General features: G+C 37.4%; 1 protein-coding gene across 1 annotated transcript in view; it reads right to left on the bottom strand.

The window, feature by feature from the left end:
* The window catches only part of RORB (RAR related orphan receptor B), a 42,649-nt gene extending 28,042 nt beyond the window's left edge, over nt 1–14,607 (bottom strand). The window contains exons 1-3 of the mRNA XM_066338498.1: nt 14,568–14,607; nt 5,014–5,099; nt 613–754 (exon numbers count right to left, since the gene is read on the bottom strand). Of these exons, the coding sequence (XP_066194595.1) occupies nt 613–754; nt 5,014–5,099; nt 14,568–14,607 (268 nt within the window). The remainder of the gene's footprint in view (nt 1–612; nt 755–5,013; nt 5,100–14,567) is intronic.
* Between the last annotated feature and the right edge of the window lie 3,396 nt (nt 14,608–18,003).

Genomic DNA, 18,003 nt, shown 5'->3' with positions numbered 1-18,003 from the left:
ACTGGGGAGCTTTCTTCTTCTGGCATAGGATCCATTTTCACTGCTAAATTAGGAAACGCTCTCCTATAGACTCAGAATAGGGACAAGAGGCAATGTGCAAGTAAAAAAAATGGTGTTACTACCAATGCAGAATATTTGGTCAAGTGCTCTGAATAAAACAAACAGAAACCCTTAATGCTATCAAGGTGTAAATTTGTGCAGGGTTGTGCCTCCTTACTACCAGACCTTTAGAGGTCTCAGGGAAATGGATGCTTTCACACACCATCAATGAATGTTAAGATAAATGCCGATGTTTAACGTAATGCTTAATATAAGCCCACCTTTCCAGAGGTGATCTTTTTGTGCTCTGTGCTTTTGATTAGAATAATATATTTCACTTCTGACTTTTTCTGTTCTAAACTAATACTGCTCTCCATTTTGTGATTTTCTCCACCCCTCTCCATGAAAATAGCCTTCTTTGTTAACCGGATGGCAAAGATCATTTCACAGTGCACACACCACAAAGCCTGGAGCTTCTCTATCTTCTTTCAGAAATCTGCAGGGAGTTTAAGTAAGTCAGCAGTGAAGAAAAGTTTCAAAGGTTATATGTGAAGCACAAGTTTGACTCCTTACCATCTCGAGACATTCCCAGGGCAAGACATTTCTGCAGTCGGCAGTGTTGGCAACGATTTCTGTTGGTTCTGTCAATTAAACAGTTTCTCTGTCTTGGACAGGAGTAGGATGCATTGTTCTGCTGACTCCTCCGAAAAAATCCCTTGGGGCAAGACAGCAGGAAAGTCCAAGTATTACCATGAACATATTTATGTGTGTCTGCATGAATGCAGACACATGCACACACAGAAACATGCAAACAACTACAGTAAAACCATTATTTAGTGCACTGCTACTTATGCTGTGGCTCTGCAGATATGGTAACATTGTATTAAAGAACATTTAATTATAATAAGGAGAATGTGTATTCTGCAAAGAATATAATTCTACTTTGTCAAGACCTTAATATTACAGAATGCATTTTTATTGTTCAGTAATGACCTTGTATCATCTAATACTTGCTCCTAATAGAGGAAAAATTTGTCAGCATCCGTAAAAGATGACTTCAAATTCCTCTTTTTGACATCTCTCCCTTTAATGAAGAGACTGGTAACTGTTACTGAGTACACAGAGCACAAGAAGCTGAAGTCCGCTGTTCACTTTAACTTGGCAAATGTTGATCTGATCTAGAGAGACAGATTCAGGAGTGAAGTAATTAAAATTCAGTCTTCACAAAAGCACTAGGATATAATGACTGTATCAAGTAAAGCCAACACACAAAGGAGAAAGCAACACCTTTAGATACTACCATGAGAATGTAATGGCATTTTCCACAGGCTGTTTGTCTAGAGATCTGAGGGCTAGAGGGAAAGTATATACACCTGAGTCTTATGAACTTCCAGCCACTATGAGGTGGTGCCAAGAGCGTCACCAAAAGGTACTGTCATGGTAGACACAAAGCAGCTGAGGTGGCAGGAGGAATGAAAGTAGGTAGTGAAGAGAAACAAAAAAAACCCCCTATACTATAATAAACAAACACACACAAAATAAATAAATAAAAAAATAAAATCAGGAGTATCTGCAAGTCCAGAGACAAAAAAGTGAAGTAGAGAAGTTCCCTAACCAGTCTGCCAACTTTAAATGCAAGCAGCTGCAGATTGTGATGGGAAAGCTGAAGGATAGCCTGGCCACTGCAGGAGGCTATGAGTAGTAAAGCAGCAGAAATATTATCACTGCAGTTACATCAGAAGTGACACCAAAGTGCTTATGCCTTTCTGGAGGGGCTTGCAAACACATTGGAATGAAGCCAAAAGGAACAGCTGACTTCATTTATCAGGAAAAAATAGTGTATCTCTGCATAGCTTAATGGATGTTAATACTGAGCAATGGACAAAGTTATAAAGTGACTATGCTGCAGGCCTCAATTCACTTGCTACAGCTTATGTATGAATTTCCACTCCAGGTCCTGGCGAGCTGAATGAGGGTGGTCTGGGGTGTCAGTGACAGGCATGCTATTCCACCAAGGACACTGGCAGTGCTAGTTCTTGAAGTCAAGCATAGAGCCCCACTTGAACTGGCTGGAGCTTGTTCTACCAGGGATTACAGTGTATCTAAAATATAAATTAAAATTTATGATTTATACTTTTCAGGAAATAGATGTCCTTCGGGAGAACTCTCAGAAAAATTCTGGTGGAAACTGAACTGATCTTAGTTGACTGAAACTTTCCTGATATGATAGAGGTGCCTTTAATTTAAGACTAAATGGATGGTAATTGGTTTGTGGTGAACTTTATAGCCAGTCTTAGTTTTGACTTGTGAAGCATTTTCTGATTTTAGTTTTAGATTTTAGCAGCCTCTATTTCAGAGAACAAATTAGTTCAGCAACATAAAAAACCACACACAACCATTTAGCATTGACAGCGCCTTCTCCTGCAGTATTTCATGTTCCCTTTAAGGTTGATCTCACCTCAGAGGAATTTGTTTCGTCTTTGCCCTCCTTAGGAAAAAAGGACCATATTATGTATCAGGGGTTACATATGAAAACTAATTTACAACAAGTAATTAATTATTCTGAGGAGAATTTGATGTTCTCATTCTCCCGCATAATATCTAAATGTTGTCTTATAATGTAGAGATAATACTTCCACTTTATTTTTATGGGATCTTATATAGATTTGGCTACATTATTTTACATCAGAATAATTCCATTTATTTGTGTGAAAGAAGATGCATTTCATTATTGAGGAACTAAAGAGTTAAAGAGAGATTTCCCAGTATTTCCAACATGGAACTCAAGTCTTTCTGAACCTTGAACTAATCACTTCACCCACCACCCACAGCCAGTCTGAGAAAGAAAACCACCGAATGAACTTCAGTTCAGTGGTAAGAACAGTGATAGAAAGTACTTTGCTTTGGGGTAGGCACAAGAAATGACAAAAGGCTTCTTAGTGAAGAAGGAGCCACAGAGATAGGTGTGATGCAAACTCATCTTCAGGTTTCACCCTTTCTGTAAGAATAGTGTCAGAGCTGCAAATTTACTCCAGCGGGTAAATTTGGGTCCAGCGGGTTCACTGCATATGCACATTCAGCATAAGGCAGGCATGCATACAAACCAAGAGCAATACTTCAGATGACCCTTAAGCACTTAGAATATGGATTTGCAGCAGCATAGCTAATGGAGGGACACTGAGTTAAAGGATTTTCTGTTTCTTTAACTCTGTAGCACTGCTACGGGCATTGTAATTCTTGGATGCTGTATCCTGAAATGCTGTGGCTGCCTAGTGCCTGGCTAAACATGTGTGCATGTTTGTGGAGTGATTCTACCCTCTTTCTTCCACACACGGCCTCCATTCTTAATCATTTCAGGTTTCCAACAAACTGAGGTAAAAAGAGCCAGAAATGACCAGTATGCAGGCTGAGTGAATAGCTATTTCAATGCTGGGCACTAAAATGGATAGCAGAGCTGCAACTGCCAGAAACAGTGCTTACCTTAACAGGGAGCTCTGACAGGCTGAGATGCCTCCCAGTGGAACTGATGTGAAAAACCGACACCTTTTTTTCACACAGGCTCACAAAACAGATTAGACTAATTGATCTGATACAGCAAAACTGGCGCAAGCCCAACAGGGTTAAAACTGTTTTAAGTGGAAGAGAATCTCTTTATCTCAATAAGCAGTCTACTCACAGAGCACAGTGGTATCATCTCCTCTTGAGGCACACACAAGGGCCAGCATTAACCCTAATTACTTCTATGGGAGATGATACCCCTAGACAGTCTGTGGCCTCTGAGTACTGAGAGAAGATGCTCTTTGCCTGTTTAACATAATTTTCTTCCGTAGCTTTTGTGCCAATTTTGAAGTATCACATCAATTAGTTTAATCCGTTTCATGTGATCATTGTAAGATGTTTATTTCTAGTTCAGTGCCACAGTTAGACAAAGAAACACTGCAAATTTTTCTGCTTACAATTGCTAATGCTCCTGAAAAAAACCCTGATCTTTACCAGTATATTAGTTCTCAATGTAGTGGCATTGAAATATTTCTTTTGCAAATGGATGCACCCAAATTTACAGCTGTTCTAATACTTTGTAAAGCATTAGGTACAAACCTGTGATTTCACTCTGCAAATAGGCACCTATTTTCAAATGTTCCAGTTTGTTTGTTTCCACATACAAGAAATCAGAGATGCTGCCTCTCCGTCTTTGCAATTTCTTATTTACAATTAAAACTGAAATGGCAACATGTAGTATGAAATTCTGGTTTGCCTTGAATAATGTAATTCCTTAGATAATAAAATCACAGACAATTTTCAAAATTGAAAATTGAAGCCTTTCTTCTCTTTGCTTGAGTCTGATTTGTGTTATTTAAACTAATGCTTGAGATAATATGTTGATATGTCTAAGTAGCAAGTCTATGCATCTTCCTTCTCTGCCTTTTTTTTTAACCTCCAATTCCCAGCAATTCCCCCAGCACTAAAGCCTATGAGGAAGAAGACAAAGGATCCTTTTACACTGCCCAAAATGTAAGGCATCCTTTCTTTTGGAGATTATAATTTGGTCTGCGGATTGTGCAAAAGGAGATAGAAAAGAACCAAACTCACACCTGTAAGCTCTTAAAAATGCTGATCAGAAGTAACATGCCAACTGTAATGCTACATGAGCTGTACAGGAAACAAGAAATCCAGCTCTTTCAAACCTGATTTAAGGTAGAAGAGGTGTGACTTACAGCTGCCAGGCTCTGTTGGTGTCAGCACTTACACTGCATCAGATGTAATTCATGTTTCAAACAAGAAGGTAGATTTAAAGACTATTTGATTAAATGGAAAGCAACTAGGAAAATTAGGCATGAAATGCATCTTTAGGCAGCAGTAGGCTTTACAGCCTTTGGCACCACTTGTTTGAAAGCTTGTAAGATTGTATCATTGTACACAGGTGCCTGAGGCTAATGCAAATGATGATGACTATGTTGTAGTAAATTCTCATACCTTGCAGCCTTCACATGTGATGACTCCATAGTGTATTCCAGAGGATTTATCACCACAAATTTTGCATGGTATCACTTCAATTTGTGCTGAAAAAGAAAATAAGAGAGATATTTTGGGTAGATAATTTTATTTAATTTTCTTTTTTTTCTCAAAAGGAGATCTTTAGAAATAGAGAGCAGATAACCAGTTGAACACCAGCAATAAAAAAATGCTTTGCATTGTATGTCTGTTTCTGAATGCTTTGGTTTGGCAAATATAAAATCTCCACGTTATGTAGTTTCTGCCACATCCCACAAAACTCTTCAACATCTTTAAATGTCTCACAACTAAAAGTTTTTTTCTCATATCCTTTCTTAAAGGTTTTTTTCTCTATTGGTTAATTTTATAATTATTATTGCTAATGTCAGTCATTAGCGGTCCTAAACAATAATCTGGATTGCCCTTTCCTACATACTTCAAATATTTGTGACTTTCCATTTTTCTGAGGTAGAAATACATAGTGTATTTTGATGCCCTTTTTAAAGCAGAGTAGAGACGATGAAGTTTTCACCTCCTTCAAATTACATTCAAGACATGAAGATACTGTCAAGAGATAGGCAGGTCTCTTCAAATTATTTATTTTAACAGATTTTTTTTGTTTTAACACTGGGTCATTGGCAGGCAAGGCCCACGGGTGGAGTTTAGGTAGCCAGTGGCTGTGTACAGGGAGAGTCAGGTACAGTCTGAAAAATGTGTAAATATGGATGTGATGGATGTGCTTTAGATCCTTTTATAAACATAGTGGTCATCTGATTCTGAGAAGGAAAACATACTTCATTATCTTCCTTTTTCTTTTCTTTTCTTTTTTCTTTTCTTTTCTTTTCTTTTCTTTTCTTTTCTTTTCTTTTCTTTTCTTTTCTTTTCTTTTCTTTTCTTTTCTTTTCTTTTTTATTTTATTTTTTTTCTTTTCTTTTCTTTTCTTTTCTTTTCTTTTATTTTCTTTTCTTTTCTTTTGTTTTTTTTATTTTCTTTTCTTTTCTTTTCTTTTCTTTTCTTTTCTTCTTTTTTCTTTTCTTTTTAACACAGCTGTTTGATTTTCTCAATTATTTTGAATCCTATGTGTTTCCTTTGATGATGCTGTAAGAGCATATACTTAGACACTTAAAGAAGAGCTGCGGCTTTATTTTAGTAAGATGAACAGAGAAGAAATGTTAAACTTAATTTTCTCTCCCTTTCATTTGCTCTTCTGTGTAGGATGCATGCCTCCCTACTATTCTCCTCCTACTTGGAAATAGCATCACATTTGGAAAGTACTCCTGGTGATGCCTTGGGAAGGCTGGAAGAGAGGTTAGGCAGAGCTAGGAGAATAAAGCAGATATTTATTAAAGGCCTTTAAGGGTACACCTTGGACAGTACAAGAGCCTGGCCAGGGCTACACAACCAAGGTGGACCCAAAATGGTGACAAAATTGGTCACGAGGTCTTACACTTATAAGTTCTGGTCTATTTGCATATTGGGTTTAATTGTCCAATTACAGCTTCAGATTATGAAGTCCCATGCTTCTTGTTTTTTCTCTTCAGTCCACTGTTGTTTATGCTTTTGGGCTTGAAAACTTTTAACAGTTGTCCTTGGTCTCCATCTGGGAAAGGATTTGTTTTGTCTACCTAGTTTATGAAGAGAGCTTACTGACACTTAATATAAGGCTCAGAACTACACCCCTAGGCAGCACAGAATCTGAAAAACATGAAAGCTAAAACTTAAGGCATCACTGGCAGTTGTTGTTTCTCCATGCCCAGGGCAGGAACAGCAGCAGTTCTCTGCAACTCAAGTCACCCACTAAATCCTTCAGTAGAATAGCCTTTTTAGTAGAGCTAGCCCAAGCACACGGATAGGTAACTGTCAGTACTTTAACAAGACACATTTAACTCTAAAATAGATTGCGACAGGGAAACAAGCTTATTGTCCAGATGCTAATCCTAAAAAGAGCATCCCATTTCAAACTCGTGGGCTGTTGAAAAGATTAAAAAAAAATGGAAAGGACCTATGCTTAAAACTGACTGAACATTGTAAGCTAAGCACTAAATATGCTTGCACAGTAGATACTGTGAAAATATAATCATATAGCCTGGATTATGCTCCATTTCTACTTATGATTATAATTTGTCTCTTTCAGCAGAAGCCAAGAGTTTCCTTCCTACCACTTCCTTCTTCCCACCACCTTGTAGTTAAACAACTAAAACTCTGTACTGTGTCCCAGCGAGCCACCACCACATTCCCACTGAAAGGTGCATTGCATACCCTACTTCCTTTATCCTATTTAGTGCAGACGCTTACGGGGTAAATTGCACATGGTGAACACCAGCAGGCCCTCTACTTTGAGAAGTCAATCAACTATTCCCTTGGGACATGCTGTCTCAAGGGACCCAGGCAAGAGGAACTTATATGGACAGCTGAAGAGACTTCAGCTCCCCACTGTGAGCTTGTTTTCCTAACATACTCTTTCTGATCTCGCAAAATTTTAGGCTTTGCTCAGGCAAGCAAACCAGTTTTAAAACTTCTCCTAATACATGTTGGAACCATGAGGGAACCCCTCAATAGGGAAGCACCTGCAGTTCTTTGGAAAATTTTCCAGGTTGATCCTGCTCAAGAATTCCTATGCCTTATGCCCACTGGGATAATAAAAAAACATAAGCCTCCAGGCACTGCTGTTTGTGGGGCTACTTTGAGTAACTGCTCACAGGTCTCTGCTTGAAAGTCATGTGGATGGAGAAAGTCTCTGCTCTGAGACCATGTGTTACTTTATGTTTCAAAGACATATGTCAATGTCAGAGGCAGGAACTACAATGAGAATGGAAAGAAATCTGCAGGAAAAGAAAAGACAGAGAGAAAAAAAACACAGCAAAAATACCAAGGTACTTTAAATGTGACTTGCATATACCATTTGTAACTCTGATAGGAACAGAGAGAAGAGAATTGATCCTGATTACATTTAGCACAGTGCTTTTTACTGTAAGCAAACAATAATTTCATGCATGAGCTTCAATTATAAGCTCTAAATTCATGGTATTTGTGGATCAAGTCACTAAATGCTAAGGCTTTGGGTTTCGATTAATATGTAGAAAATACTTTAGACTTGCAACTCTTCAGTTAATTCAAATCTTTATTCTAAAATAATCATTCTATAAATTAGTAAATTCAGGTTTGTCTAGGAAATTGCTACCATTTCTCATTAAGAGAACTCCAGAAAAGACATCTGTAGAACACAGAAGGCATTTCAGTAGGTTTAGACAAGTGTATCTTGCTACTGTCCTCCGGACTTTCGGACTTTTTTTTCATACAGCAGCAGAACAATTTCAGGATTCCTTATAGAAATCTTGATTGTACAGGCCAAATAAAAAAGAAACCACTGTATTCCCAGAAGGGTCTTGAGATACTGTAATGAACATACAGTGCACCATGTTTCTTTTGCAGATATAATCACAGGTCAAGAACTGCAGAATGTTCTGAGCTGAAAGAGACCCAGAAGAATCACCAAGTTCAACTCTTAAATGAGTGGCCTGCATGGGGATTGAACACAAAGCCTTGGTATTAATAGTTGACATAGGGTACTACACTTTTTGCACATTCTAGTTTCATTTGTCCACCTATTAGACCAACAAACAGTTCAGGGAGCTGTATGGCTGACTCTCCTCACAGCTATTATAAGCAACTTTTTAAAATAAACTTTCTTCTGAACTGCTTATAAATATAAAATGCATTGACCAAGTGCCACTTCCTAAATATTGAGGCAAAAATTGAAGGAATAAACAACAGTGGAGTTGCCATAATGATAACTTCCACCAGCACAGGAACAGAATTTATATTCTCTCAGTGTAGTAAATATAAGGTAGGAATTAGAGCAAAACTACTTAGCCCCACTTCAAAAGTCTTTCCACTTCTCATGCATTCTTACTCTTATACTATGACCAAGAAAAATGGCTCCTGCCTCTTTTCAAGCAAGCCTCAACCTGAGCCCACTTGTCCAAATTTGCAGTGAGCACATTGAGATATACCACTCAATAAAAGCCTGCAAAACCACTATCACCCTGACATCTAAGAAAACATTTGAAATAATTGGATATATGCTGCATAGTGATTGCCCCCTACCACCAGCTGGAGCATCTTTCCTCAGTATCATAAGGTCATGTCTCTGCAATAATAATCTCTTATTTCATACTTAAGTTGAAAGTTATTTAGGACAGGAAACTGCCTCCAATTTTATGGGACAGTCTACAAACTGTAATGCTACAATGGAAATTATTAATTCTACATAACTAGTAATTATAATCCACAGATGACAGGATAACCACCTGGAATCTAATTAATTCTCTCATGATAACAGAAAGTAATGTGGAATTTTATGAAGGAAGCAAATCCAAAATTGTCTCACATATTTGAAATGAACACTTACATATAAACAAATAGGTAATTTGAAACATGTTCAAACAAAGCATTTGCTCAAATGCACCCCAGGAAAAATTAAAAGTACACTGAGCTGCTTCTTTTTTTTTTTTTTTTCACCAATAGAACATTTACACATGGGCACAAAATTCATTTTTCTAAAGGCAGGAAAATAATCAAGTTTCAGAAGTTGTTAAATGGGTGAAATTAGGAATGAATCTGTAATGGGAGACAGTTAATTTTCTGAATTCCTTTGAAGAAAGGTAAGAGTCAACAATGCAGCTAATGTGTCTGACGTGTATTCGTGGGGACTGTCACTCACATGCATATGATGCCTAACAGAGAAAAACAAAACTCACATTTTACATAATTTTAGTTTAGTATCTGAAGAACTTCACTTGGGAAAGACAGGATTATAATCTCACAGACCTGTAGCTTTGATTTAAGAGGGAAAAGTATTTTCTCTAATTTGTAGATCCAGGAAGGGTTGCACTTGGAAGCATCAAGGCTAATCAGAGAACTGATAGTGAAAAAAACCAGTTGCTTCACCTTTCAAGAATTCCCATCACCCTTTTGTAGGAGTTCCTTGAAAATTGCTGCTAAATTGCCTTAATTCATTTTCATGTTTCTATTCCTAACTGATTTCAAATTAAGTACATTCACCATTTTTTATCTACTTGCGAACTCTGCCTTTTTTTATTCTGACCCCTGTGAGCAGCAAATGATTTTTTTCCTTGCATGTTACTGTCAGCAGAAGTTTCCATGGTAAGTTAGTCTGCCAACGAGATCTTGGCATTCCCTTTGCTATAGATGTTTGGAATAGATGTTCTCTAGCTTCTCAGCAAGACTTCAGGTACTTTGCATTTAATAATCTGAAAATATACAGCTGAGAATACTAATGTTTACAGCCTCTGTCATATCTCACTCAGTGAGACCTTCATAGTTAGTATGATCTTGGCAAGTTAATTAATTCCAGATAATGTTAATTAATGTCTGTAGATACATTAGCTGTCAATCACACACCAAATGAGCCATTAGAGTAAATCAATATGGTGCAATTCACCTAGAAAAGTAATTTTTTCATAAAATCTTAGCACTTTTTCACAGAGATACATTAAACTCTAGCCCCTGGATTTGTTACAGCAACGAAGACGCTGCGAAGCTGATGGCTCTCAAAAAGGTCAGTCTTACATCTCATGAGCAGAGATCTTAAGAGGCAGCAGTTCTTGTATATCTCAGTGTCTGACTGGGAACAGATATTATATGTCATCTGTACATGATATATAAAAACATGTAATGAGTATGAAGGCAAGCAATAGCCCTAGAATTGGGAGACTGAGAAATCTGATAGATCATTGCTCAAAATAGAAATGAGGTACATTTGTGCAAAAAAAGAAGGTTTTTCCCATAAATGCATACAATGGTCTTGTTCAATTTCTTTTACTGTCTCACACTCTTAGCTGAAGTTCTTTTAGTTTACATCCAATGTCACTTGGAAGGTTGTTTGGTAATAAGTTTTCTTTTTCCCCTTCCTCTTTCATGATTTTCCAGGGGGGGAAATGAACAAAAAAGCCTCCAAACCAACACCCAATCCAAACCAAACCAAAGCACGCTGAATTGTATACCAACTCTCCTTGTAGATCAACTCTGCCCTTTATTGCATGCCTATTCTAAGGACTATTGGAAAAGAGTATTTTAAAACCTGAAGTTTTTATGTAGTTACTCTGTGCACTCTCATTCTGCATTTAAAATCTATGTGAAAATGTCTGTGGAGTGATGAAAAGTTTTAAAATTACGTGCTAAATATTAGCCTTTTTTGCATATGAAGAAATATGCTTAAATCTGCAATGGAAATACATACTGTGGAAGATGTCTTCATAAGTTCCATGGCCATAGTAATGTTTACTGAACATTGTCAAATGGTTTGGAATAGATGAATATGAGTTCAAATGACTACAGCTCTTCCACCTGTGGCTAAAAATAATTTAAAGCTGTTCATATTATCTCATCTTTTATATGTTATTGTTCCACAATAATTCTGGAAAAAGTCTGGAAAGAATGATATGCACAAATTATTTGCCTTTATACTCACGGCATAACAACCTCAAGTGCTAATAAACACGGAAGTAAGAAAACAGTTTTGTTCAAACACTGTTTTTTTCCTAAGTGTAACTACACTGGATCTAGCACTATTGTTTAACAATTTATGAACACTAAAAAGTCGTTACACTTGTGATGGTCCACGGTTACAGATCAGATGATTTAATATCTTTTAATATCAGATGGATTTAATGTCTTTTAATAGAGCAACAGATATATTCTTCTTTAAAGAAATGCTTTAAGAGACACACAGGATACATTATTTTTAAAATAAACGCTTTTGGACCTCTAGCTTTTTATCATACCTTAGTATGATAGTAGCAAAGGACTTCAAGCCTAAAACAGGTTAAGGATAACTGCTCTAAGCTGAATTTCATTATGGTGCTCAACTAGAAAAGCTTCAAGATCTGGAAGGTTGGATGTTTCTCTGCGAAGCAAAAGTAGTTGTGGGCAAAAAAAGGGTAACAATTTTAAGAGCACTGATATAATGCTGGGAGATAACGATGTACTTTGGATCACAAGTATTATTTATTTTCTGCAAACCTGATCATTTCAATTAATTTAAATAATTTGTAGAATAACGGAAGACATGGATTTCCATTGGGTTATTACAAGAGAGCAGGGGTTATGCAATTTCCTGGACTCCAGAAAAAACACTGTACAGCTTTGTTGCAAAGAATGTCAGCCCAGCACTCTGTGAAACACTACGAGATTAGGAATCTGACAAAGGTACACAAATTGCTACCTAGAAGCTTGTTTGTTTCTTTAATTTGGACAAAACAGAGAGGCTGAAGTGCAAGACCAAGCACAAGTGTTCAGGGCTTTCCCAGATGTTTTGGAATGGTTCACAGGAAAGGAAGCCAGCAGAAGAGAAGCAGAACTGCCTGTATCCTCTGTTGGGCAGTGATGACTAACACAAAGTACAGTACACATTGTCCAGATCCCAAAAAACAGAACTTAGGTGCCTTGTCAGAAACTATGGCTCAAAATGTGATCCCTGAAAGTCTGTGCTCATAGAGGTCAGAAAGTGTCAAAGGATCAGTAAACTTTGATGGCTCATCTAGCGCTTTGTAAACGTGTACAGAAGCATTTTCATTGCCACTTGATGTGGACTTCTCTGTATTAATCTATGAACTCTTCTCCCTAGTAATTCAAATTCATGGAAATTATGTGTATAACTTCAAAGGATGGTACTACAGTAAGATAACTTATTACACAACAAAAACATGCTGCCAAACTGATGATTTGAGCTCCACATGTAAGTTAAATCAGAGTTACTTAACTAAATAATCCTGGACCCCCTAAAGAGCTCAAGAAACTTGCCCTTTTCATAGGGAAAGATTTAAGTATATAATATAGGCTGAATTATTACTGTACAGTTTCTGCTTCATAGACTCAAGCAATGTTTCTGCTGATACTGCACACTTTCCATAAAGAGATGATTATGCTAATCCCAAATATTATACTACCCAAGCTATCCTATATTTGACCTCATCAGATCCAATGTTCTGCAAATAATCTCTAGCAGCTTTAGCTAATGTTTATATAAGCTGGCCAGGATGACTGAGTAGCAGTGACCATGTTTTCCATGCAACACTCTTAAACAGTGAAAGTGCACCCAGTCAAAAAATAGCAGGCTATACAGAAAATACACTGCATATGCAAAGCTCTTTCCTATACGAATTACACTTAGTATTTACTCTGCCAAAGTGTTTGGAATAATTTTTGGATGTTTCACTTAAAATATTTTTGAATATGTCAGGCATTTAGCAGGACATGTTATTTTCCCTCCTTAGTTCTTACTCAGAAAGCTACTTAGAGTGTGCCAGGTACTTCTGACCTATTGTTTCCTGAAGACAACAATCCACAGCTGCATTCTTTTCGCTCTGAATAAATGGACTCATGAACTCCGCAAAGGAAGAGTTCAGATACCATGACAAGTATTTACAGTCCATTCTGCCTGTTGAAGCTGGCTGAAATGGTCATGCATCATGAAATGGAATGGTCAGGATCTTAAAGTTAATTATTTTTGTTAGGTATGCACAGATCTCTGCTGTACAGTTACAAAGCTGTGCAGCACAGAGAGAGATGCTGCAGGAACATGCTGTGAAGACCTGTTTACCAGGCTGTGGGATCACACACAACCTTCTTTGCTCACACCCAGCCAAGTGTTACTGCTTGCTGGAGTAGGATGGAAATGAACTTAAAACTTAATTAATCTTGTAGTAGAAGGAGGGTGTAGTGGTTATTCTCAGCTCTGTCCGCAGCAGCACCTTCGTCTCCAGCTCCCTGCTACTGGACTGCAGCTGCAGCTCACTGACAATATTTGCATCCCTCCTCTCCTCCCCCTTTTACCTGCTCAGATTCATTTGAATGTCCACAAATTCCGGTACTGTCAGGAACACACAAACCCAGAAGTTTATGCCATATAAAATCTTCAAGGGAAATAAGGACTGTTGCACTGTTAGGTTATAGCACTGCAGCAAAATGAGGGGCTACCTTTCATTTTCTAGGACCCTGTGTGGCTGCCACTTTCCTGAACCACTTCTCTTGCAACACCTTACTTTAGACACTGTGGAACACCCACAAGGCAAAATGATGAGAGACACAGGTACTAACAAACAAATAATAGTGATTTCAACCTGAAATGACTCTGGAATCATTCTGATGTTGCCTTCTTAAAACTTTCTGAATTTCATATTTCTTCATATTTTTGAATATCACTATAGATTTTCATCTTGCACATTTCTATTTAAATCTTTGTTCCATCTTTTGAAAAGCATTTAAATCAGCTGGAGATATTCTTGGATTTGCATCTGTTGGTGTTTGAAAAAATGTTGTACTTACCAGCTGTCTACTTACCAATTGATTCTGCCATCATTTAAAGACAGTAGGAAGAATTAATCTTAGTAAAACTCCAGGTACAGTTGTCTCAAGGGTAGACTTGTATACCATGTTTAATACTTCCTTCTTTATTTTTCATTGTAATGTCCCATATTGTTAAGGAAGCAAAGAATAAAAATATTTCAACTCACCAGTTGCATCAGGTCTTATTTTGGTTTGAATATCACACATTTTGTTGTAAATAAGTAAGATTTCCAAGAGTAGACAGTAGTCTTCCTACTAGCCTACTTCCTACTTCCTACTTCACAGTTACACCTGTGCTGTTGCAAAAGTGGAGCCTTAACAGACTGTATTAACAAGATTAAATGGAAGAAGTAATAAGGCACAGACTATTCCATTTCATCAAAGAAGGGAAGAAGACTGCTGGAGGCACTATGTAACAAAACAATATTTTCTTTTGATACTCTATTAATGTATGCATTTCCTATTTCAGTCCACTGATTTATTTTTTTTTCCCCTGGAAATTCTGAATAAATCTCAGCTTTCCTTTGTCATCAGTTTTTGTTTCAGATATATGTATAAGACAGGAGGATTAGAGTAGCAGATGTAGATGCCAAATTATTACAGATAAAATCTCCATGTTGTGAAAAGTCACCTACATCTTGTCCACTTTCAGCCAGAGCTAAAAAGTAAATTTTCTTCCAGTGTTTTTAGATGTCATGTGACACACCTGTCTGAATTGCCCCTGTTGAACATCCATGACAATAAAGGAATATTAACTGAATCCCAGCTGCCCTCAGGTTGTACAGAAAAGGGGAACTTAGGGGTAAGCTCTCAGTACGAATCTCTAACAGAGCTGCTCAGAGCCTGGAACTGCTATATTTTCTTCCCCTATAGGCTTCTATAATGGCTAGAATTGCATCCTGTTTCACAGGTTACATTTGGAAATGCAGTGGCTGTTGTGCACTAAATGTGGTGCAGCTGAACACAAAGAAAGATTTACACAGGCTTTCTGTCAAAAATAAAACAAAACAAAACAGCACATAAAAAGAGCACATTTCTACAAGACAGCTAATACATTACATGCATTACCTCCTACTAATTCACTTTTCCCTTCTGAGTCTTTGTGGATTTCCTGTGCTTTGAAAGAATTCCTATCACCTCCCTATAACATATTCCCAGGCTTTTTTGTGGCATTGTTACTTCACTTCCAGGTAACCTTTCCTTTTTAATCCATTTTCTCATGCCCTAACCTTTTGCATAAAGAAGTTGTTGGAATAAGGGACGATTCAGATTCTGTCTTGCTAAAACCCTGTTAACATTTCTGTCTTGCTAACCCTGCATATTAATTTCCTTGGAATCCATGCCAAAGATAAAATAGAGAGAATTTAACTTTCAAGATTGAGTTGGCCTGATACATACAGAAGACTATTATACATACTGCTGGGAAAAAAAGCAAAAATGTTCAGAATTGTCATTTCAGCCATCTTTGCTTTCAGTGCTTGCTTGGTTTAGATAGAACAGTTGAGGAATTTTCAAATAAAGAAACCAATGCAAGAGCAAATATTACAGGAGAGTTCTGAAGTTTATGAAAATAAGTAGAATTATTGGAGATTGGGGAAAGTACAGAAAACAAACAAATACATGAGCTGGGAATTGTCAGGCTGAAAAAACATTTTCCCAATAATACAGAAAACATTATTTGAAGGATAATAAGGATGAGTTAATTACTTGCAACAACTCATTTAAATTTGCATAAGCATTACACAGCTATTTTTTAAATGTCTGCTCCTAGAACCAGTCATATAGCCATATACATGTGTTGCTCTGGGTTGTAATCTTAAATACAGTCTCAAACTATTGGCCTGTGGCATTTTGATGAATAAACATTTCCTGGCATGGAAAAAAACAGTTCACTCTCTATTATTTCATTAATTGAAGCCCTTTGATGTTACGGAGCATAATTTTTCCTGACTGGGTAAATAATTGGTGTATAATTTTCCTTCTGTTGCAACAGTGTTTCATTCTGCTGAAGTACTTATTGCCTAAGAAGATCTTTAAGTCTCACTGTTTCATAAAATATTAGAGTTTCCCATTAGACACACCGCTTTCCTCTCAGATAAAAAACATGGATCAAAGAAATGGCCAAAAGAAATGAACAATATTTAAGTGGGCTTTTCCCCCTCTCTTCCCTCTATAATTTCTGTAACTGAAAATTAGTTCTGCATGAGTAAGAAAGAAATCAATAGACTGCTGCCAAATACTGCATATTCTTCTGATGCATGATTTAGTATCAAACAGGTACTGACCAATGACTCCAGACATACCAGCTTTCAAACCAAGAATGACCAGTAGCCTAATAAATCCCACTATATGTCCTGCTGGATATGCTCTGCCTCTATAGGGATTAGGTTGTAAGGACTTCAGGAGCATAATGAACTGCCTCAAACACTGTCAAAGAAAGAAGTTCTTGTCAGATAAGCCACCACAACAAGAACTTAAGCACAGATGGCAAACAGGGAGGCATTAACACCATACCTAAATGGAGGTGAAGGTTTGGAATCAGCACATTGGACAAATTTCACTGTGCAGACTGTAGGAAGGGTGCAGATGGCAACAACAGGAACATGCCAGGGCTAGTGAGGCAGATCTGGGTAACCCATCCAGACAAAAATTCCCACCATGGCAAACTGTGAGAAAGGAAACAGCTCCTTGCACACATGTCATTCCAAACTATGGGAACAGCATCTATGCCTCAAGGATAGTGGGGACCTGGACCTGGAAAACAGTGGTACCTCCAAAAGAACACCTCAGGATTCCCAGCACTGAGTGTGAGGAAAACAAGCAGGATGCCAGAAAAATCCATGTGGTTATATCTTCTGCTGAATCTCTCACTCTCTTAGTCTTATCCTCTTCCTCCTATTCCTAATTGTGTCTCTACATCACATTTGCAATTAAATAAAATCTGTAATATTGATTTTGATGCATGATCTTGTTTGCACCTTTATTCAGGCAGAGGCATCTCTTAACAACTGGATCCTAACACAGAGCAGGCAGAACTTGGATGCAGAAGTCCATGCAATACTTACCTTTTGAAAATGAGACCTGAGCTCCAGAAGAAAATGAAAGTATTTTTACTCTTACAGAAATATAATGATACAATGTAATTTTCAGTTCATATTTCTAGAAATGTACACCACTGACTCTCAGCTGAAAAAAACCCTATGTTGAAAAATAATTTCAAGAGCCAAACAAATACGAAATGAAAATCCCACTCATCTACAGAACAGGTTACAGCAAGCTCTGAAACCCATAAGCTCCCTTTTGACCACAAATCTGTCCTATGAGCCGGCCTAATAGCCTGAACGAAAAGACAATCTCAATAAAAGGCATCACCACGCACCTAGTGGTTTTTTTCACAAAGAAATTATAGAATCATAGAACAGTTTGGGTTCTTCAAAGGTTATCTAGTTCAAGCCCTCCTGCAATGAGCGTAGAAAAGTCATATTTGCACATTCATGACAAAAATATTGATTATGTTCAACAGGAAAGAGATTTCATTTTCTATATGATAAATAATTTTGAGTTAAGGGGTTATAGAGAAATGGGGTGCAGTTTAATTCTGTA

Source organism: Sylvia atricapilla, chromosome Z, assembly GCF_009819655.1.
Source record: "Sylvia atricapilla isolate bSylAtr1 chromosome Z, bSylAtr1.pri, whole genome shotgun sequence".
In the NCBI taxonomy this organism is placed as follows: domain Eukaryota; kingdom Metazoa; phylum Chordata; class Aves; order Passeriformes; family Sylviidae; genus Sylvia; species Sylvia atricapilla.
This window is presented reverse-complemented; position numbering and strand designations above follow the sequence as displayed.